Here is a 23,359-nt window from a genome sequence, read left to right as displayed (position 1 = left end):
CAGCTGGGACTGTCTGACTCACTTAGTCATGATGGTTTCCAATTACATGCATTATAAGCACAGACTATGGAGTAATTGCACTATAAACAAGATGTTTAAGCTATATGCAATAGTATAACTACAACCTAAGCTGCCCAGGATAGCTGAATTGCACTGCAGTATGGTTGCTAGAAGAATACCTGAAGTTTAAAAAGTCTATGGTCTGGCTTTATTTTGATTTATCCTGATAGCACTTCGATTTTGCCATCTACTGATGAGAACCGGAATCCATTTTGAGTTACACAAGCAATGGTTATAAATTGTAATTGAGTGATGGAATTGTTTTTTGGACCATAATGTAGGTACTGGAAGAAACATTACAGGTTTCTCTTAGCCTGGCTGTTTTCAAACAGACTGCAATACCATTTTTATTTCCTGCAAACAGCCCCAGTCATCCATTCTTTAGGTGTACTACTGATTGGATTGATTTCAAAACCTTGTCCACCTGCCTTGTCCACCAGCACCAACATATACATTGATTCTGAAGCTCTTCCTCCCTCTCCATACACATAAACATGTATGTAGGACACACTAATTTAACCTGAGGAGGTTAGATCATACCTTCACATAAAACCACCCTCTGGTGTATATAGACATCATAAGGCTTGCCATGCATGTTATAACATTTCTTCAAGACACTGACTATATGGTAGGAATTATGTGACAATCTTATCATTTATGTAGGATAAAAAAGGAAGCATTTCTTGCCAATGCAATGGACCCCTTGAGTAATGGGATTACCTGATTTACCCTGTTGTCATGCTGGATAAAGGGGAATGCCCAAAATGTCTGATTTTTCATTTCCAGACTGGCAGCTCTCCAGAACATCTATTTAAGTATGGCTATATTAATTAAATAATAGTAGATAGACATAGGATAGGTTTTACATACTTCTACTGTTCATATCACTCAGTGGAGAAGGAGTGGAAAAAGCTTTCTAGGGGCTAAAGAGTGTAAGATCTCTCCTTTTACTATTGAATTTAATTTGGCATCTTTTACCTATATAATCTTTCACTTATATAATTCAGCATTTATATTAAACATATAAGAAATATAAAAAGTATCTTACCTGTAGAACCTGCTTTGCAGACGCAGTTAAAGCCTCCTGGAAAGTTCTGGCAAATGCCACCATTTTTGCATGGACTAGAAAGGCACTCATTGATATCTCTCTCGCAAGCTATTCCAGCAAAGCCATCTGGACATCTGCAGGTAAATCCACCCACTAGGTTGTGGCAAGTCCCACCATTATGACATGGGAGAGGCAAACACTCATCAATGTCAGTTTCACATAAGTTCCCCTCATACCCCGGCATGCATTTGCATACAAAGGTTTGTAAAGGCTCATTTGCTACTAAAATTACAGGAATACTTTCCAGGACTGGTATTTTTGAACCCACGGCAAGTCTTCTCATGCAGCTCCCTCCATTTAGACAAGGATTATGTGCACATGAATCATGATCTACTGATTCAATCCATACTCCACTTTGTCGGAATAACACTTCCTTTATGCTTTCAAAAAAAGTACCTACTCCACTTGGGTTAACATAATGATTATTACTTCTTTTCACAGCTGTCATGACATACGTTTTGTTATTCTTTTCAAATACTCCATAGACTTGTACTGCGGTTCCAAGCCCAGTAAGTTGAGAGCTAGCTATGCGCAAGAAGTGCAGATAATTATTAGTTAAAAAGTCTTTAACAGTTGGTATATTTATGCGCAGCAGAATACTGTTGTCAATTGTGGCATTACTAAATCCTGTAAAGAAAATTCGGACATTATTTGTGACTGCATTGTGTAGGCCATCACTGCTGTGAACTAAAAGGTCAAATGTTCCATCAGTAGATCTTGATTGTGAGTGAAGGTCACAACTGTCTGCTGGGATATTAAAGAGACTTGTAATGCCGGATGTTAGTGTACACTGGAAACTATCCAGAACATCAGGATCTTGAGGCTTGACACTACCTAAACTACCACCAGGAAAGAGGTTTCCATAATAATGAACAAATATCTCAACAGTCCTTGATTCAGATGGGTTATCATTCTGGTCTATTACTTTAACGTGCACAGTACCTGTGGAAGACATTTGTGGAAAACCAGAATCTCTTGTCACAACAGATAGGAAAAACTCATTAATTTGTTCCCTGTCAATTTCTCTGGTTGTAGTTAGGACTCCACCAGGGCTAAGACTGAAATAACTAGTTGCTGGACCAGTACTCAGGAGATAATAATTAAATGGACCTTGATTTGGAGGAAGGTCCAGGTCTGTGGACTGCAGTGTCATAACATGAGTTCCAGATCTATGGTTTTCTTTGACTTCTCCTTGAGTGTTGATTAAAGTTGGTCCATTGTCATTAATGTCTTCCAAAGACACTAATAAAGTTGCACTTCCTGTTGCAGAGGGTGTTCCTGAATCAATGGCTAGCACTGTAAGATTATATATAGGTGTGCTTTCTCGATCTAGTTCAGTAGTAACTGTAACCTGGCCAGTTTGGGGGTTGATTGAAAAGGCACCCTTTTCATTCCCAGTGCCAATAAAGTAGGAAAATCTGCTCCAGCTAGGAACTGAATCAGAGTCATAGGCACTTACAAATGTAACGTGGGTTCCTGGAGGTACACCTTCGCTAATTTGTACATTATATAATTTCAAACTAAAGACAGGGGGGTCATTAGCATCAAGCACAGTGATATTTACATTGACTTCATCAATATCAGCTCCACGAATGCTGCCTATATTTTTAGCCAGGACTTTTAATGATATTCTTTCCTCTTTCTCTCTGTCTAGAAGACCAGATACATACAACTTCCCTGTCTTCTTTTCTATCCGGAAACCTTTTTTCCTGCTACTGCCAAAGATTAAGTAATGAACTTCCCCATCAATGCCTAAATCACGGTCACTAGCAAACACTTCTCCGACTACAATGCCTTGAGGGGCAGCTTCAGAAACCTCAAAATAATACAGTTTTGAAACAAATCGAGGTACATATTCATTTGCGCCTTCTAGTTGGACAGTCACAGTCACAAAACTGCAGCGCTCCTCATCAGGAACGTTGAAAGCTTTAATGGTCAGGTGGTAACTTTGCTTTGTTTCATAATCAAGAAATCCTTGCGTGGTGATCACACCAGTATTTGGATCAATTACAAAAAGGTCACTGTCTGATGACTGAATAGAATACGCTATTACTGCATTAGGGGCAGAGTCTGCATCAGTTGCATTCAAGCGCATAACCGTAGTTCCACTAGGTGCATTTTCCGTGACACTGGGCAAGTATTCATCTGCTTGAAATACAGGAGGATTGTCATTCACATCTTTAACATGCACTGTTACAACACAGTAACCTGTTTTAGCAACCCATCCTCCATCAACAGCACTTATGGTTAAGTCATGTTTTTGGCACACTTCATAGTCCAGGTTTCTGGACAAAGATAATGCACCTGTGGACGTGTTTATAGCAAAGAGACCAGATTCATTTCCTGCTGTTATGTTATATGTGATCACTCCATTCATAGATGTATCCCTGTCCCTTGCTGAAACCGTCCTGATAATTGCTCCCACTGTAAAACTTTCCAAGACAGTAATGCTTATATGGCTTTGTGAGAATTCTGGTGTATGGTAATTTTCTTCCGTCACAGTAATGTTAACTGTTGCCATAGAGGAAAGTGGAGGACTGCCTTTGTCTTTAGCTGTAACTTTAATCACAAAGTTTTTATTCAAGTCCATCATTAAAGAGGCTGCAACACTAATCCAGCCAGATTCTTTATTGATATGAAACTTTCCACCAAGGTTTTCAGCTGAATATTCCACTTGAGAATTGAGTCCAAAATCTATTTCATCAATGGCTGTAACCCTCATTAGTTTTGTACCGATTTTTGCATTTTTGGCAACAGGGCTAAAGTATTTACTTTGCAAAAATTTGGGAGGATTGTCATTACTGTCAACTATGTTAATTGATATCGTCGTTTCACTCATAAGAGGAGGACTACCTCGATCAGAAGCACTGACTATAAAACTGTGCCTGTTAATGTTAATATTGCCGGAGGTGTTGGGGTTCTGATACTTTAGGTGCTGCTTATTGAAAATTTCTCCTGTAGAGGCATTAATCCTAAAAAACTCAGACTGAGATTTAATGAAATAATATACCTGACCATTGAGCCCTTCATCTGGGTCAGATGCCAAAACTTGGGTGATCTCAGTTCCAGGCTCTGTGGTTTCTGGAAAATTTAAGTAATATGACGGCTTACTAAATCTTGGAGCATTGTCATTGACATCAGTCACAAATATGGTCACATCTGTGCTTACAGTCCATCCTGAATCATGAGCAGAGACTCTAACAATATAGCGATCGTTATCTTCCCTGTTTATTGGTCTACTTACTGTAATCACACCAGTACTAGGGTTTATATGGAAAGGTAGACTAGTGTCTGCAATTGTATACCTGCTGACTGCATTTGCACCAGAGTCTTCATCTGAGGTTGTAACCTGGGTAACCACATAGCCCAAAGCTGCATTCTCCGGAACAGACGCACTGAAGATCTGAGAGAATCGTGGAGCATTATCATTATCATCTAAAACATTAATGATAACTTTCACTACTGAGCTCTGGGGAGGATTTCCTTTGTCAGAGGCTTTGATAGTCAAAATATGTTGGGAAACTTTTTCACGGTCCAACATCCTCGTGCTTCTAGTCTCCCCACTGACTCTGTTTATACTAAATAAATTATCTTTGTTCCCATCAACTATCACATAGTCCACTTGGCCATTGGATCCACTGTCCTTGTCCTTTGCAGTAACTGTAAGTATTTTGCGTGGAGAAAGGTTTTCCATAGTTTCTGCTATAAATGGGTCCTGTTTGAATTGTGGCACATTATCATTGATATCTAAAACATTTACTTCTATCTTTTGGTAGGAGGAGAATGGAGGAAAACCCATGTCTCTGGCTTCAATCCACAGAATGTATTTTGAAATAGTTTCATAATCTAATGGGTTCTTGATGTAAAGCTGCCCATTTAGTTCATCAATATGGAATGTATTGCCAAAATTACCACTGGAAATATAAAAAGATAATACTCCATCCCTTGTTGATGATCCAAAAACAGTTGTTACCAATGTTCCTACTTCTTGATTCTCAGGAAATGCAAAGATTTTTTGATCAGCTGTTATCTGTGGGAAGTCAGCTTTGTTAGCAAACCTCACGGTTACTGTGGTAGAATCTGACTTGGAATTAACTCCACCGTCTTTGACTTGAACAGAAAATGTGATCTCAGAAGCCCCCTCTATTGGCTCTGCTGTTCTTATAGCACCCCTCAGTGGGTCTATGTGAAACTTGTCTGAATGCCGACCTTTCAAGGAAAAGTGAAGCTCTGAATTGGATCCAATATCTTCATCAGTAACTGTGACAGCAAACACAAATGAGTCTAAAGACAAAAAATAAAATAAAATTAATTATAACAAAAGTAAGATGATACATTCATTAAAAGGGTATCTATAGTAAATTTATTTTTGTGCTTTTGAATAGTGTGGGGAAGTGTTAAAACTCTGTTATTTTATCTTTTTGCTGTGTTTGTAGTATTGGGAAGATTTCAACTCATTTTCTGTCCTAGAGACAAAAGTGAAATGAGTCTGTAAAAGGTGAGAGGAATGCTCCTCTCAGACAGTTGTCACAGGAATAAGTATCTTCATCAAAAGAGGTAAAGAAATAATAATCACCCCATGAATTATAGTGATTTTCTGTTGAAAAATATAAGGATATCAGCCAGTAGTTGAAAATTCTAATAAGTGTAAAAAACGAAAAAAAAAATGCCAAAAAGGTGGTACAAAAGGGTGCTCCGAGGCTGTATGCAGTACAAAAAATAAATACTTTATGTAATACAAAAGACAGAATAAAGAGGCACAAAAACACCACACTCCCTTGTCTGGACCATGCACATTCATCCTCTTATAAGCTGTAGCATATCAAGTGCTAAAGTCACCTACTGCACAAAGAATTATAAATTGCTCCTGGAATTACACCCCAACATACTGAAATTAACTTTCTGTTGTATGAAATGCAACTGGAAATGACCAGTGGAATGATGGATTAGGAAGTCCAAGCTTTAAGCACAGCCGTCGATGTAGTATAGCACAGCAACATTAGCTGCTATAACTTGAGAAAATTCAATTCTTCAGCATAGTCATAAATCACCTGAATGTATTCCAAAAGCATCAAGAAGAGAACTGTTTTGAGACTGTATATAACCAGCATAAACTGGTTCCAATGTTCTATTGAACAGTGATAACTTATATCCACCAAAGCACCAGCAATGGAGTGTCACTACTTACAGAAATCATTGTGCACTCACTGCAGCAAACTTAATGGCAGTATAGCACTAGTGGATAATTATTGCTATAAGCCATGACCATCATGGGAGTTCCACTCTCTTTTACCACCCTCTGTGGATACATGTTATACTCTCATGAAAGGCTACTCCCATATCTGCCTCAATGGCTGAGTAAGAGACATCCTATGTGCTAACTGCAGTGGCAGATGGGTCTGTGACTTTTGGGGTCAAAACAATGTACACATTTTGTTCACTGATTACTGAACTTTATCAGTACAGGAAGGGAGGGGGCTACATTATAAGGTTTAAATAGGACGCTTTCTGATGTTAAGTGTTGAGCAATTTAAAAATACCTCTTGTCTTCCAATACTATTTGCATTTTATTACTCTGGCATCCTATACTAGTACCATGTTTCCCCCGAAAATAAGACACTGTCTTATATTTTTTTTGGCTCAAAAAAACACACTAGGTCTTATTTTCAGGGTAGGTCTTATTTTTTAAATGTCCAGGTGTGGACAGAAGGTGCCAAGGTGAGCTGCAGGCAGTTGTGGATGAGGGTTACTATGGAGAGGGCCAATTGATGACAGTTATGAGCTGCAGTCAGGTGTTGCAGGGGAGACGTGACAGGTGAGTTTCAGACAGGGTGCAGATATGAGCCACATACAGGGTGCAGGGGTGAGTTGCAGACGTGGGATGCAGAGGTGAGCTGTGGCCAGGGGGTGCAGAGCTGAGCTGTGGCCAGGGGGTGCAGGGGTAAGTTGCGGACAGGGGATGCAGAGGTGAGCAGTGGCTGGGGGGTGAAGAGCTGAGCTGTGGCCAGGGGGTGCAGGGGTAAGTTGCGGACAGGGGATGCAGAGGTGAGCTGTGTCCAGGGGGTGCAGAGCTGAGCTGTGGCTGGGGGTGCAAAAGTGGGTTGCAACTCAGCTCACCTCTGCACCCTGTCTGCAAAACACCTGACTCAATTTACCTCTGCAACACCTAACTCCAGCTCACCTTTGCACATCCCCCTCCACTGCCCTCATATGGTTAGCTATCTTTGCAAAACACAGCTGTCAGCAGCCGGCCCCTCCCTACAGTAACTCCCATTTTGCGTCCTATCCTCCCACACAGTGCACCAAGCGCACTTACTCACCGCTCCTCCTCTTCCCCACTGGCCGGCGATCACCCCTAGGGAATCGGCTTCCATGCATTAGGCTGCAGGAGGAGATGCCCCACCTCTAAACACACTGCATACTGCACCCACAGATATCTGTTCCTTCCCTGTCCCACAGTGAGTACAGAAGTAGAGAGGTTCTGTGGGAGCGGATTCTGTGTTTACAAGAGACGGCAGATATGGGCATGCGCAGGGCCAGTGCCGGAGGTGGCGGTATGGTGTTCCGCCATGTTCCGGCTGAAAAAAAGCACTGATCACAACTAGGTCTTATTTTCGGGGTAGGTCTTATACTTTAGCAATTCCCAAAAATAGCACTAGCTCTTATTTTCGGGGTAGGTCCTATTTTAGGGGAAACAGGGTACTTCTAATCTACAATGGTGATATTAAGGGATTTAAAATAAAAGTAATTTATGATATCAATTTATCGCCAAGAAGGGGTGACTTTAATACAGTTCTTTAGCAAAAAGAAAGGTGAAGATCTATAGACTAAATATGGTAGGTGTTTTCGAAGAGTTCCCCTTTTTTTGCTCTTTGTGTGTTTTTTCTTCTTTATTTCTCTCTCTCTGCTAGCCCCTTCTTTTTCCCTTAACCTTACTTTGAGATCTGGTTAGCTAATAGTTAATCATAAGAATGTATGATACATGAAAATATGTGTAGATTAGAAGTACCATTATATAGAGAAATATAGAGTAAATAGTATGGGCCACCAATCAGTGAATGAAATGCATAGGTTGTTTTGACCTGGAAGTCCTGGACGCCTCTGCCACCACCCTGCAGGTAATTTTTAAAGTAGCTTATGCTATAGCAGTTGACATAGTGGCCTCTTCGCTGGATTGCATAATAGTATAATCAGAATGATAACATTTATGAGTGGCTGGATGTGCTGTACCATATTGACACTTGCACATGAAAGGCTTGGACCCTAAATCCATCATTCCTCTAATCATTTCCAAGTAAAAATTAAAAAAAAAGTTAATTTCATTATGTTTATGTGAAATATTAAAAGCCATTTTGGACTTTGTGTTCAACAGTTGTCATTGGCATCCAGGGGCGGACTGACCATTTGGAAACTCGGGCACTGCCTGAGGGCCCGGGGTCAGTAGGGGGCCCCATGATATGCCCCTGGTACCTTTTTCATGGGCTTTTTTGAGTTTGGGCAAGGACACAGGGGCCCCATGTTCCCCTATTGCCCAGGGGCCCCATGAGTTGTCAGTCCGCCCCTGTTAGCACCTGATATGACACAGCCTATAAATTGATGAATGTGTGTGGTCTGGGAGAGCGGGTGTTGCTTGACAGTGTTGTCATTTTAATGTAGTGATGTGTTCATGTTTCTTTCTTTTTTGGTTATTTTCATTATTCTAATTTATATATAATAAAGCATTTATTTTTTTATACCAATACAGCTTTAGTGAGCCCTTTGTACCACCCCTTTGGTGGGTATGTTGCATCCACTGAAAAATTTACCCTTACCCCTGTGTTGGTGACAACTGTAACATTTTAGATTACCCACCACTTTTTCTCAAAAACCAGAGAAAATATACTGTACTTAGCAAGTATACAGGCAGCTAAAAAAAATCTGCAGAGAAAAGCAATGATAAATGTAGTGATTCACTAGTTTGTGTCCAGAAAAGGTTTTGATAGCCAATGCAATTAGCATAATTTGCCAATGTGTTTTGATGGTTAAATAGATGCCCTTTCATCAAGGCCAAAAATACCTGTTTATTTCTTATGTATATAATTACTTTGGGGATATATAGATAGATAGGTAGATAGATATATAGATAAAGGTAAAAACTCTGACAGGGGTTCTAATCCTTCCTTACATGGCTCTGCATACACTTTAAATTACAGCCAATGGTTTACAAACATATACATATACTACTAGTATAAAAGAAACACAAAACTTAGATTTTTAAATTAGTAAATAAAGTAGTTAAATGCTCAATTTTTTTAAATCAATGCACTCTGATTAAGCAGACAATCATTCCCCTGCACACAGTTAATTGAATATGTATGGCCAACTTAATTACAATGCTGATGACTCCTTACTGCCCTGTGCCACTTCCCTGAGCTTCCAGTTGGGGGAGTGCACATGCCAAGGACACAGTGAATGTAGGGGAGAGCATGCACTGAGGGCAGGGGATCATATGCACTGAGGACACAGGAAACAAAGTATAAAAGACAGCACAAGCCTCAACTGCTGTCAATCAACTTGGTATGGAGGTAGGATCAGGAAGCGGCTTGCCACCCTAGGCTTTAGGGATATCTGCTTCTGTGTAGCCACATAGCATAAGAAGACTTGGATGTAGTCCCAGCCAGGAGCACACATGCATGGGTGGCATTATTACTGCAAGGGGACTGAGTCACTGTAGGTCAGGAACTATAGAAGAGAGCATTTTGACAGATAGAATGCACAGCAACCACAAGCCATAGCAAACATGGTAAGTGCTGAGGTCTGCCACATTATATGCTTTTTATTTTTTAGTGTTTAATTACATTTAACCTTCCCTCAATGATGAAAAAAATATACTACATACATCAATACATTACATACATGACCAAAAAAATAACATATATTTACCTGCAGATGCTGGTGATGGAATATGGGTGACATATGGGTGATGTAGAAATCTTGGTGGGTTGTCATTTACATCAAGAATGTTCACTGTCACACTTGTTGAACTTGATAAGCTTGGTGATCCCCCATCAGTAGCCATAATGAGCAGTGTATAGTTGTCCTTCGTCTCCCTATCTAACAATGAACTACTTATTATCTGTCCAGTAGAGGGGTTAATTGTGAACTGAGAGTTACCACCAACAAGGCTGTATCTAAAGAAAAAAAAAACAGTTAAAATTACCTTGAACAGAAGCTTTTGTACTCTAAAAAATGTTGTTTTAGTCCAGCTACGATTATATTATAGCACTTGCTACAAAGAAGAAGAATCCCCGAGACAGATCATTAAATTGAGTAAATCTGGACAAGCTCATTAAACTGTAGATATTCCATTAATGAATACTTGTCCAAGATGCAGATTTAATGTTCTATTAACGACGCTTTTGCTTCAGACAAACCACTATGATCATTTTAAATTACTTTAATATTACAACCATCACTGCTAAAGCCTAGTGCTTAATAATCTACATCCAAAATAAATAAACTCCCTAAGATAAATTAAATACTAAATATAGGTTTGTAATAAACTAGTTTATGGTCAAAAGAACTATTATTTTAATTATTTTTGTGGGAAATGAACCATTGGATGTACTACAAGACAATGAAATTACTTTGGAATCTTCAGAGAACTTAAATGACCTACCAGGAAAAGAACATATTGGTACCTAGAGCTGTCATCACAGAATGTACATTTGTTTTCTACTTTTTAAAGTGTTTTTTCATGCTATAGTCTAGGAATACTATCCCTCTGAGCATTCTAACCCAATTGAACACCTCCCCACCCCACCCTTACCCAGGTGTTACCTACCTCTCCAGGACAGGGGCAGCCACATCTATTTTATACATCCTTGAAACTGAAATCTCCTGTTGCTTTGTCACACTCCATCACAGAATGCTAAATAAGCACCTCGGAGAGTGAGTGGGTAGAATGGGGTTCTAGGTTAGGGGCCTGGCAGGGGGGGGGGTAGCTTTTTTTTATTTTTTTTACTACAGTGGAGTTGTTCTTTAAATGTGTTTTTCCGTATTGCTGGTATAACTCCAATATTAGATTACCTTTCCAGAATTCCCTGCACAGCAGAAATCATGAAAAGATTTAGGGTACCAGCAAGGTAAGCCAGCCAGGCTGCATTGCATTGCACAAGGCCTGGATTCTTTCTTAGATACAAAGAATATAACTGGATACTAACATTTATAGGTAAAGTTGATCCAGGGAATATCCGATTGCCTCTTGGGGATCAGGAAGGATTTTTTTTCTCTGCAGGAGCAAATTGGATCATACTTTGCTGTTTTTTTTTGCCTTCCTCTGGATCAACTGTGGGTATGGGATTATAACTTTTTTTGTTTAATGTTTGAACTGGATGGACTTTTGTCTTTTTTTAGCCAGACTATGTAACTATGTAACTATTGCTGTCATTCTAACATATATTCAGATGGTTGGGGCTGAAGTAGAAGGCCTTTTAGTAGACTTATAAATAGCTGACTTACAAGGAAGAGGGCAGGCAAGAGCAGTGTGCTCATGCTCATTTACAGTACAAAGAGCATGCTTGTGGTGCGGAACTGACACAAGTAGTCTGAAAAGCTGGTTACATTAGTGTTACCCTTCTACATCCTATACATAATTACATAATGGCAGGGTGGGTCACAAGAGTTACTGAACACAACAACAAATACTTTGGCAGGTGAAACTGATTTTTTTAAAAAAAGTTTTTATCTCTGTGCTGAGAGTTTCACTTTAAGGCTTTATACATTTGTACCAAACCTAGCACACAACATACTCTGTTTTTTTTTTTTAAACTAGAGAACTCCCTATGTAGTAACCCCTGCTAACACACAAGACTTAATTAATGAGTACTATAGGGTTGTTTTGAGTTGTCCATGCACTCAGTAGGTAGCACTTGGCTTGTCAGTGTGACTTAACATCCTCATTACTATGTTTGATGAATATAGTAGTGCCAAACACATTAAATTATGAATTGTCACATGAAGGAGAGTGGTGCTGACAAAAGAAAGTTGTTCGCAGTCGAAGGATGAAAAGAATATCTTCTAATAGAATGAGACTAGAAAAATATAATCACATTACTAAGCTTACCGAACAACACCATTCAGGCCAGCATCAGGATCTGAGCAATTGAGCAGTAATACATCTGTTCCAGTAGGTGCATCTTCTGAGATACTTATAAAATGCTGGTTTAAGGCAAATGCTGGTTTATTGTCGTTGATATCATCTACATTTACTGTAATAGTACCAGTTCCTGTAAGAGCCGGAGACCCTATAATCAACAAAGTGAAAAAAAAGTTAATTTATTGTGCTGTTTGTAAGCCTGTGTTAAAAACAGCTCTTATAATTGCTCTGTACTCTGTACTAAAGCTGGCCAAAGATGGATCACAATTCATCTGGTTCAGATGGGGATGGGTCGAATTTTGATTAATCTATGGCCTTTCCCATTTATCAGAAGCTGATGTAATGATCGACTTTTTACAAATGAGCTTGCTGATACATTTTTGTTCGATCGGTGCTGCAGCTAACTGGCTGCAGTGCTGATCAATTCATTCTGACAGTGGAGAAGTCTCTGCTGTCTGAATAGAATAACACAGCAGAGAGTATTTCTCCATCCAACTCGATTGTGTAGATGGGGGAATCCATTCAGGGTATTTTCAATCAGCCCACTGCTTCAAAAAAAAAACAACTGACTCATGTATGCCCAGCTTAAAATAAGAATAATGATGCTGGGGTCCTCAAACTTTTGAAACAAAGGGCCAGCACACTTTGGCCTTTATGGGGGCCAGATTGTGGTCAGCAGGAGTAAACAATGCCTCAGGGATAGTGATCACTGGGAGCAAAAATAATTCCCAATCATTGGTGTCAGTGAAAGGAATAGTGTGCTATTGTTGCTATCAGTGGGAGAATCATTGTCCAATCATCAGTTTAGTGGGAGGACTAATACCATATCATTAGTGTTAGTGGGAGGATTTGTGACTCATCGCTGGTTTCAGTGGGAGGAATAGTGTCCTGTCATTGGTGTCAGTGAGATGAATATTGCCCTATTGTTGGTGTATGTAGAAGAAATTGTGCTCATAATTGGTATCATTGAGAGCAAACAATCCCCAATGAGGGTATTTGTAGAATGAATATTGCCCAATCATTGGTCTCAGTGGAAGGAATAATGTCCCATCATTGGTGTCAGTGGGAGAAGTTGTGCCCCATTCATGGTGTCAGTGCAGGGAATACTGTCACATTAATGCTGTCAGTAGTAGAAATAGTTCCCAGAGGGAATAGTTTCGCAACAATGGCAATTTAGAGACATGCATGACAAGCATTTAATCTGTACTATTGTTTTCACTTCTGCATCATGAAAATCACAAATAAACTGCACAGCATGCATTAATGAAAAAGAAAGTTCAGATAATTAAGCATTTTACAAGACTATCTTGAACCCAGTATGGCTGGTTATTTATGTATTTACTCTGGAAGTCAGCTGAAGTGAACCAATATTTACTTCACTCATACAATCAAAGAAAAAAGCTTAAAGAAAAGTTGCATGACTGGATGTTTAAAGAATTGTGTGTTGCCCTTGCAGAACACAATTTCATTCGAAATGACAAGAAAACAAAATTTGTGTAAGATTTGAGTTGCTCTAGTTGAAGCTTACAAAAGACTTAAGTTTGTCTCATGTCCCCATGTGACAGTAGAGCCATTCACCAAAAATGTGTGCTGTTGTATGCACTAAGGGGGACATATTACATGGAAGTACCAAGTAATTTTTTGATCCCAGTGGCCAAAAAAAAGAGTATTGCGGTTAAGGAAATGAGGGATTGTTCTGCTAAGGAGGGGAGATCATTTAAGCAAACCTTTTTCTTTTCTATGGGCAAAGCGCAGTAAAGTTAACATCAGCTTACTTCACTGAAGTTCAAGTTGCAACATACTTTCAGAAATTGAGGCTGATTTCTAGTGTGAATTGAAGTGAGGCAAGTTTTTTCTATTAATTCACCTGCATGATTGGATGTTAGTGTTCACATCACTACACACTTTAGTAAGTCAGGCCTACATCAATGCATATCTTTGTGTCAGGAAAACAGGAGATATAAAAAAAAATCAACAAACATTTTTTACATATCCGTAATATGGAAAGGTGTCATGATATTAATAAATAGAAACAAAATGCAAGATCTTTTAATCCATAATAAATTTACACACAGTTTAGGTAAAAAGGTATGGTTGCTTTCAGGCATGGAAATGATTCACATATGTTCACTTTATACAACTGGTAGTTGTATCTTGACCAAAATCAGGGTTATTGAAAATCAGCCTTTCTTAACCAGGGTTCTGTGTAAGCCTAGGGTTTTTCTAAAGGTTGTTCTTTAAGCAACAATCAGTTCCTGCCTCTCATATAAGTACCCACTAACATCAATGATCCTTTAAGATACTATATCTGTAAGGAGGGCATTTTTCCCATTTACCACCTAAGTAAGAAGCATTCTTCAATAACCACCATGCTAATATACTGTGAGTTGTAGGTAAAGTAATTATTTGTCAGGAGTTCCCTGAGACCTGAAAGTTATTTCAACAGTTAAAACTCCACATTAAAAGGGTTGAGAAAGGCTGTTCTAAACAGCATGTTCAGGTCGGACTTCTTTTCCTAATTTACAATTGTATGTACTTGTCACTGTAAAAAAATTGTTTTTTTTTTTTTGCTTAAAAGTATTTTTCCAATTTTTTAGGGGTCAAGACACCCTTTAAAATTATGTGCAATCTTGAGGCACCCCATTCTGAAATGTGAAAAATTAAACTAATAGTTTTACATGTCACAGCTGCATCCACACAGGTAGGACACCCAACATTCAAGGTGATTTATTCCTCCACCTTTGTGCACTGGTACTGACAAGTATTCCAGTGTTTCTCATCTCCCTCAGTTTCTCCCCCTCTTTTTGTTAACATGACCCCAGTGCAGACAAAGTGGGCATAGGAGGGGCAAACAAGGATGCTGTGCAGGTCCCTGAGGTCCTCCTTATCACCCGATGATGTCATTGGTTGTTAGGATGTTGGGCTCTGGAAGGTAGTAATGCTGCACAATGAAAACATATGGCTTTGTGTATCCACCCTCTGGCTTGTGTACAATTTTGGGGCCATTTTTAGGCATTTTGCCATGCCTGAAGGCACCATAGGGTGCCTGAGCATCTTGGTTGAAAAAGGCTGGCGTAAACTATATTACCATCAAGCTATATCTTTTACTTTGCATGGAAGAAACATTTTAATAATATGATAATAACAATAATAACATGGCAACAAGAAATCAACTATCTTTTGCTGTTCTGAATTATCTAAAGATAACAGCTGAAATGTAATTGCTTGCTATGAATAACCATAAATCATCATCATTCTTGGTGCTACTTTATTAAATAAGTGTAGGTATTTAGTTTGATTACTAGCAACTGTGTGTACATTGACATATGCAGTACTTCATCTAAAAGTTAGCATCTGTATATTTTATTTAACTTTTGTAAGAACAAAATTTAGTTGAAAATTAAACACTACTATATATATATATATATATATATATATATATATATATATATATTACAAAAAAGTCCATGTAGAAAAAAAAACAAATTAAAAAAATTCCACACTACTAATTAGCATGCTTTTCAAATGTAAAACCTGTTAGTGTGACTCATTTTACAGTATTTTGTCACGTAGCCAGTAAGTGCTTTTTTTGGAAATGACAAGAAGTGTTCTTGAATTTGAAAAAAAAAAGTTGCTGAGTGTTTGTGCTTTTAAAATTAAATATGTACCATCCACTGGCAATGTTGCATTTGTCAGCAGCAATAAAGTTTAAAAGGAAAAGAAAATTGAGATTGCTTCCTAATTTCAACAATTACGACAGAAGGTGTGGAATGTATAAGCAGTCCTTTTTTTTACATGTCTGTCCCTGTTGCTAGTTGTAGCTTATTTTACTAAAATTTAAATTCTCTTATTAAATTTTAAATATGATCATAATTCAAATTTGTATTTAAAAGTAAAAAAAAAATAAAAATAATTATTGTGTTTAATTTAAAAGCTGGGCACCAGGCAAACGTCTTATTACAAAAAGAAATACATATAATGGAGCTTTTTTACCTACCAAACTATTTTCATTCCTGTCCATTAATATTTACACAACTCCATCACATAGAACAGCCAGAAGGGTGGCACCACTTCATCTGTTATAATACAGAATGCACTGCTGTTATCTCCCCACCCCCAGATTGATGACTTCTCTAAAGCCAGCCATAGACAGATTGAAATTCAGCAGATTCAGCAGATTTCAACCTTTCTATGGGCAGGCTGGTTGTACGGAAGTCGATTTATAGATTGACTTCAGTACAACCTGTCAGGTTTTTTTTTAATGAAATACACTATAGCTGCCTTCATTGTATTCTGATGGTGGGGAAACCTTTCACAATCAGGGTTGATGGGGGAATTGAGCAATTTTCTTTCCTTCAACCTGTGGTTGAAGGAAATAAAATTGCATAATCTATACCCAGCCTTAGTGGTGCAGTACAAGCATTGGCAAGAGGCTGACACTGGTTGCATTTTCAAAGGTATATCCCAAACATTTCTGCTTCTGATCATTGGATTACATTGGTCATGTCATCGGGGGCAAGAACACACAGAGTGCTGCAGAATACATTATAAAGTAGACTTAGGCACAAGTCCAGATGCAAAGTGCCTGCTGCAGATGCTACAATTTTCACAGCTGACTTGTCTTGCACTGTTCGAAGCATAAGACCATCTAAGTCTATGTTCATTTTAAGAGGAAGACTGAGATAACAATGAAGAATAACCTCTCCGCTTAGTCCTCAGTTCTGAATTCCAACAATTGTGTTGCTGATTTGTGTTCACCATTTTTACTGTTACTTTTCACATTTTGTTGCATTCAGATTAAATTCCAAACAAATAACAAATTTGAGCACATGTGGTGACATATAAGCAGTGGAATAATTGTTAGGTGAAATCACCAGACTACAGTAGAAGAAAGAGTCGGTAAATGTTTAGCTATGTAGTCTCTGTGTAATACCAATATCATATTTGCGGTGAGAGATTCTATTTTTCTTGGTCAGGCTCGTTTCCCAGAATCTAGGATTTTACTGCAATAGCAGCTACTCCTGAGGACTGGGTTTTTAATCATTTACCAGTGGACCACCAGTAAGCCTTTCCTAAGGTATCCCTTGACAATAATCTGTATGATGAGGAAGAGAGCTATTGTGTCTGTATGTACAATCTCTAATCAGTAACAATATAAAATGCCTGTAAATACAGCTGATGCACTACCTAGAACCAAATGGCATACAAGGCATCATTAAATAAATCAAACCACTATAATTATCTAAGGATAAATACAGGTTCACCAACATTTGTACATTTTTTCAACTAAGAGTTTCAATAGATACAAAATAGTACATTTACAATTAAATCCCTGTGAAAGATTTCATTATTATAACATGATAGAGCAGGTAAGTTTGACATGTTTGTTTTATGTCTTTTTTTTTTAAAGGAGCCTTTAATATCGCTTTAAGTTTTTTTTCTTTTAATTGAGTGTTAGGGAATATTACAATCACCTGGCAAAAGGCAACAATGATATTATTAAACACATATTACAAACATTATGGGTATAATTTGTTATGCTTGCTTGAATGCAGACATATTCACAAGGCAAATTTTACATACATGTAATCCAGTAGCAGCTGCATGTCAGAGCAGGATTCCAAATAGAGACAACAGCAGAACATTTGTCACAATTTAACAAGAGGTATCTGAACATGGATATTCATGTTCTCTGAATATGTATTCGTTATGAAGGTTGTGGTTTTAAAAGATTATACATTATTTTTTAATAAAGATACTCTAGAGCAGGCATGTCCAAAGTCCGGCCCGCGGGCCATTTACGGCCCGGGGGTCGGTTTAATACGGCCCTCCAACAGCCCTCCCTGCTCTGTGTAATGTGGCCCTCCCACGGCCCTCCCTTCTATGGCAGACAGTCTTCTGCTTGAGAGCAGAGGGCAGTGCGCATGCCTGACTGCGGCGCGTTCTCCCTGGTCTGTGTAAATGCGGCTGTCGCACGGCCCTCCCTTCTGTGGCAGACAGTCTTCTGCTTGAGAGCAGTGCGCATGCGTGACTGCGCCTCGCTGGGAGCGACAGAGGGCGGTGACGTCAGGGCCGGGCTTCCAGCGTGAAGTGTGTTTCTCTTCCCCTCCCGGCTGCCGAGCAGAGACTTCAGCTCCAGCTACCTTTTCCACCCTTCACATTAGTGCAGGTAAGTTTTTTTTAAATTTATTTTCAATACATTGTGAAAACTCAGCTGTCAGTTGATATTAATGTTATGAAATGAAAAGTATGTCGTTTGCAATTAACTTGGCATAAAATAATTTATTTGCATTTAATTGTAATGGTTCAAAGAATGTTCGGAAAAATGTTCGGCCCTCCACCATGTTCACTTCATCCAATCTGGCCCTCTTTGAATAAAGTTTGGACACCCCTGCTCTAGAGGGAGATTATCAAAATTGGAGCAGGAAGAACCTGAAGCAGCTGTGCATAGCAACCAATCAACTTCTTTCTTCAGTTTGTTCAGTTAAACTTTAAAAATGAAATATAGAAGCTGATTGGCTGCCATGCATAGCTGCTCCAGTGCTGATAAATTCCCCTCTGAGATTTTTGTAAATTAGTTTACATCCACTTTAAGGGAAAGATTGCTTGCATTAAGCTTTTGTGACTTGAGCCTGTCATGTAATAATGATGACATGACCATGGGTTGCAGGAAAGAAATTCACTCGATTCCCCCATCAACACAGACAGTGTTGACAGGGGAATCCCCCTTGCCGAGTCATTGTAAGCCAGTGATTATGCTAGTGGCTATAGCAGCCGCTAGCGATAATTGCATATAAGATCTAGCAGGCTGGTTGTACCTAAGCTGATCGATCAATCAACTTGGAACATTCAGCCTGCCCATACAAGGTGTGAATCCCGATCAGTTCCTGCTGAACTGGCTGAGATGTGAGCCATCTATGGCTGGCCTTAGTGAATTGAGACTAATCTATTTTTGTGAAAATATTAAAATAGTACTATACTGCATTATTTACTCGTTGTTTATGCTTTAGCAGTACTGCAGAGAATTACTGCTGTTGCTTTGTTTCTCTTGTTGATGATATTAGTATTTCTGTTTGCTCTGGAATAACTTGATGAACTTCTGCACCCTCATTAGGGATGACAGAAGTAATTTCAATGTTAACCAATTCAATACCGGGCAATTTTACACCTTCCTGCCCAGGTCAGTTTTCAGGTTTCAGCGCTCTCACACTTTGAATGACAATTGCGCGGTCATACAACACTGTACCCAAACTAAAATTTTATCATTTTCTTCACACAACTAGAGCTTTCTTTTGGTGGTATTTAATCACCACTGGAGTTTTTATTGTTTGCTAAATTAACAAAAAAAAGACCAAAAATTTTGAAAAAAAAAAGTTTTTCTTGGTTTCTGTTATAAAAGTTTGCAAATAAATAATTGTTCTTCATAAATTTAGGCCGAGATGTATTCTGCTACATGTCTTTGGTGAAAATAACCCAAATTAGGATGTATTTTTTAGTTTGTAGGAAAGTTATAGAGTTCACAAACTATGGTATAGATCTGAATATTGATCAATCCTGAAGTACTGACAGCCAATCTAATTTCTTGAGGTCCAAAAATGTCAGAACAGTACAGATATCCCCCAAATGACCGCTTCTTGCAAAGTAGACAGTCCGATGTACTTCATAAGAGGCATGGCAAGTTTTTTGAAGTTGTATTTTTTTTCTCATAATTTTTCGGGAAATTTAAAAATGTACAAAATTAGTTTCACTATTTTTTTTTTACATATTGTCACCAGTGCAGTACAGCGTCATCATATAACTGGCATGGCAGTGATCAGGGACACTGACTGGTGACAGTATGAAAAAAAAAAATTATATATCTTTTTAAAAATTTTTTTTAAATTTTATTATTTTTAATTTTGTATTAAATTTTGTTTCTTTTTTTAAGATTTTTTTTTCATATGTCACTATGACCAAAGTAGTACAATGTTACCATAGTAACATTGTACTACTTTGGGGAAGTGATCAGTATTTTTTTTTGTTTTTTTACACAATTTGCTAATAGCAAAGAATTACTTTGCTATAAGCAAGCATTTACCTGAATGACATGGATTCATTCAGGGTTTTTTTTGTTTTTGGTTTTTTTGTGCTTAGCTGTGATTTGGCCACAGCTAATCACATGACATGTACATGTGATTAGCTTTGACCATTCACAGCTAGACAGTAGTATACAATGGATGGCATGAATGAAGCCATCCACTGTATACAACTGTCATGTGACCTGCTGTGATTGGTCACAGCAGGTCACATGGTACCGGCAACGGGGCCGATACTCAGATCTGTCATCGGCCATGTCCGAGGTACACGGCCGGTGACAGATCGCGCCGCTGTGCCGCTCTGCAGGAAAGCAATCTGCGCATGTGCGGGAGGACGCCATATGGCATCCACCCGGAACACTGATGACATTTGCCGCCCACCATTCGGCCATAGGGCGGGTGGCAAATGGTTAAATTACCGACATTTGGCTATTGGTGAAATTTCACCTATGGAGCTGCTTGGGTAAAATATGCTTGGGGGGAAAAAAAACAAAGGATCTGGGGGGGATGAGTGTATTAAGGGAAGATTAATGTTCTTTGAGTTAATGCTTTTTCCTTTTTTTAATTTTAACTTATTTATTGGTATTTATTCATCCCTGTTGTGACAGCTAGAAGGAGATCTTCTCCGCTTGCTAGCTGTCACAATTTTTAAAAACGTGGCCGTGAGGGGCTCTGCCCGCCCAGTTGCGTCACTCATGCACAGTATTCTGTGAATGGGAAAATTACAAGTTCCATCGCCTTGTAATTCTCAATGAACTATCACGGCTCTGTTGAGCACTCTAGTTAGTTCATTGATTCTTCCTGTCAAAGTGTATATGCTTGCCCATACAAGGTACGAGAACACAGATGCATTGACAGGTCTGCAGGAGTCCTGTATGGTGCCAGCGAGCTCCTGATTGCTGGTGCAATGCTTTCTAGCCTCCCAAAACAAAATATAGTAAATGCACATTTTTTTTTACCTGCCAAAATATTTGAGTTCATTATTTTTTGTTAAAAGCTGAACTTATCCTTTAATTTTACTTTCCTCATTACTGATTTTATGGTGAAATTTCAGAACTCCCCTACTTACCCCTGCCCTTATATTAGCTGTCTAAAAAGGCGCACTGCTTACTGTTTTCTTTTTTTACACTGAGAAGGATTGGTTTTCCATGTAGAGCACTGTCGGAGCAGTACCCAAAACATTTATTCTTTCTTCTTTATTTTGGGTTGAATTATTAATGAAGCTTTGTGCAGAAAATGCTAAATAATCCAAATTAAACTGCTAATCATCATTACGTTTCAATCCATGGTTGTCCATGGGGGTGTAATGACACATTTACAAAATAACTTAAAAATAATCAAATGCAAAAATGTGCTTATTAACTGAGAAAACGAAATAATTATATGCTAATTGCTATCTAGTGGGAGTCTGGTTTAATTGAGGAATAACAGTTCTAAACAAGCTTTAGACAACAGTTTTGGTTAATAAGCCTAATCTATTCAGTTAGTATCACAAGCTCACTGAAGCAGTAGGCATGAGGCATGCCAAATAACTCTAGGACTGTCTGACTTAAATTAGGTTGTTATATTGCTGTCATTTATCAGTATGATTTTAATCTTGCACATATACTTAGGCTTTTATTGTCTGTGGGTTTGAGGCCAGTCAGATAAAGTATATTTGATAGCATCCTCATTTGCCTTAATTGGATCTACTTAAGGAATAGCCTTCAAAACCACAAAAGTATAACAATCTCATATCTCCATATTGACAAAAGTACATAAATATTTTTATTATTTCAAATAATAAAATGGCCACTAAAATTGTTAGTGTAGGCTGACTACACATAAATATTAAAATATACAAGACTGTATTTTATAAATACAGTAATAATTATTAGCAATGTGTGCTAATTCAATTAAGGAAAGCATCTGCTCTGATCTTGGTCCAAACAATACAACAGCATACATGAGCTCATTAATATTTTGATGCCTTGAGTCTCCTAATCACTAACATGTTTGCTAATTTCCTTAATAGCATAAGCTGATCTAGACACTTTTAAGAGATGATTAGGACGCATCAGTCTCTACCAAAGCTGAGACTGATTACAGCTGAAAATCTTTTTTGTTTCTTAACACCAGAATGTAAACAGTTTTTAAAAATGATAAATTTTTCTACAGTATATTTTGTTTATAGATGTGAAAAAAGCAACAGTGTTTCCTCATCCTCCACTTTTTTTTTATTTTTTTGCATACGCCCATACGCAATACTTGTGTTTATAATAGCACCACCGCACCACTGACAGCATTGCAGCACTCAAGCATTCATGCCAATGAGTGGCTGTACACTGCACCTTGGCTGCCCAAACAGAGGAAATACACTGGCAATGTATAGGCTCAGTCACCCATGTGCAAGGGATTGATTTACTAAAACTGGAGAGTGCACAATCTGGTGCAGCTGTGCATGGTAGCCAATCAGCTTCTAACTTCAGCTTGTTCAATTAAATTTTGAAAAATAAAACTGGAATCTGATTGGTTTCTATGCAGAGCTGAACCAGATTGTGCACTCTCCAGTTGTAGTAAATTAACCCCATAGGGTTTGACTTACTAATGGCAAAAGGGCACGTGCTCCAGAGGTTAGTAAATGGGGGGAAGCTCTGCTGATATCCATAATCCAATCATGTCCAAGCAAAAGCAAAATAAGAGGATCTTTCACAGGCATAGCTGACCTCTTTTGTAGTTACAGGCCTCATATACAAAGAGTTTTAAAGAAAGGTTGTTTTAGTTGGTTATATTAACTTCATATCTAAGTTATTAGTGTTAAAGCCAAACTCAAGCCTTCCCTTTAGTCTTCCTCTCATGTACTGAAATCTCTTACCCTGATGTCATTCACACTGTGACATTTCACACAGTTTGCATTAGAAGCTACAGCAAGTCATTTAGCCCTTAACTTCCAGCCTTGATGTCCATGGCTAACTCCTTTCATTGGATTTCAGTTCTTTC

General features: G+C 38.4%; 1 protein-coding gene across 1 annotated transcript in view; it reads right to left on the bottom strand.

The window, feature by feature from the left end:
• Nucleotides 1–23,359, bottom strand: part of FAT4 (FAT atypical cadherin 4) — a 373,279-nt gene that overhangs the window by 66,871 nt on the left and 283,049 nt on the right. The window contains exons 7-9 of the mRNA XM_089672185.1: nucleotides 12,273–12,453; nucleotides 10,091–10,338; nucleotides 1,109–5,452 (exon numbers count right to left, since the gene is read on the bottom strand). Of these exons, the coding sequence (XP_089528311.1) occupies nucleotides 1,109–5,452; nucleotides 10,091–10,338; nucleotides 12,273–12,453 (4,773 nt within the window). The remainder of the gene's footprint in view (nucleotides 1–1,108; nucleotides 5,453–10,090; nucleotides 10,339–12,272; nucleotides 12,454–23,359) is intronic.

The sequence above is a fragment of the Staurois parvus genome, unplaced genomic scaffold (assembly GCF_062004578.1).
Source record: "Staurois parvus isolate SC_StPar_1 unplaced genomic scaffold, SC_StPar_1.0 ptg000122l, whole genome shotgun sequence".
Lineage (NCBI taxonomy): Eukaryota > Metazoa > Chordata > Amphibia > Anura > Ranidae > Staurois > Staurois parvus.
This window is presented reverse-complemented; position numbering and strand designations above follow the sequence as displayed.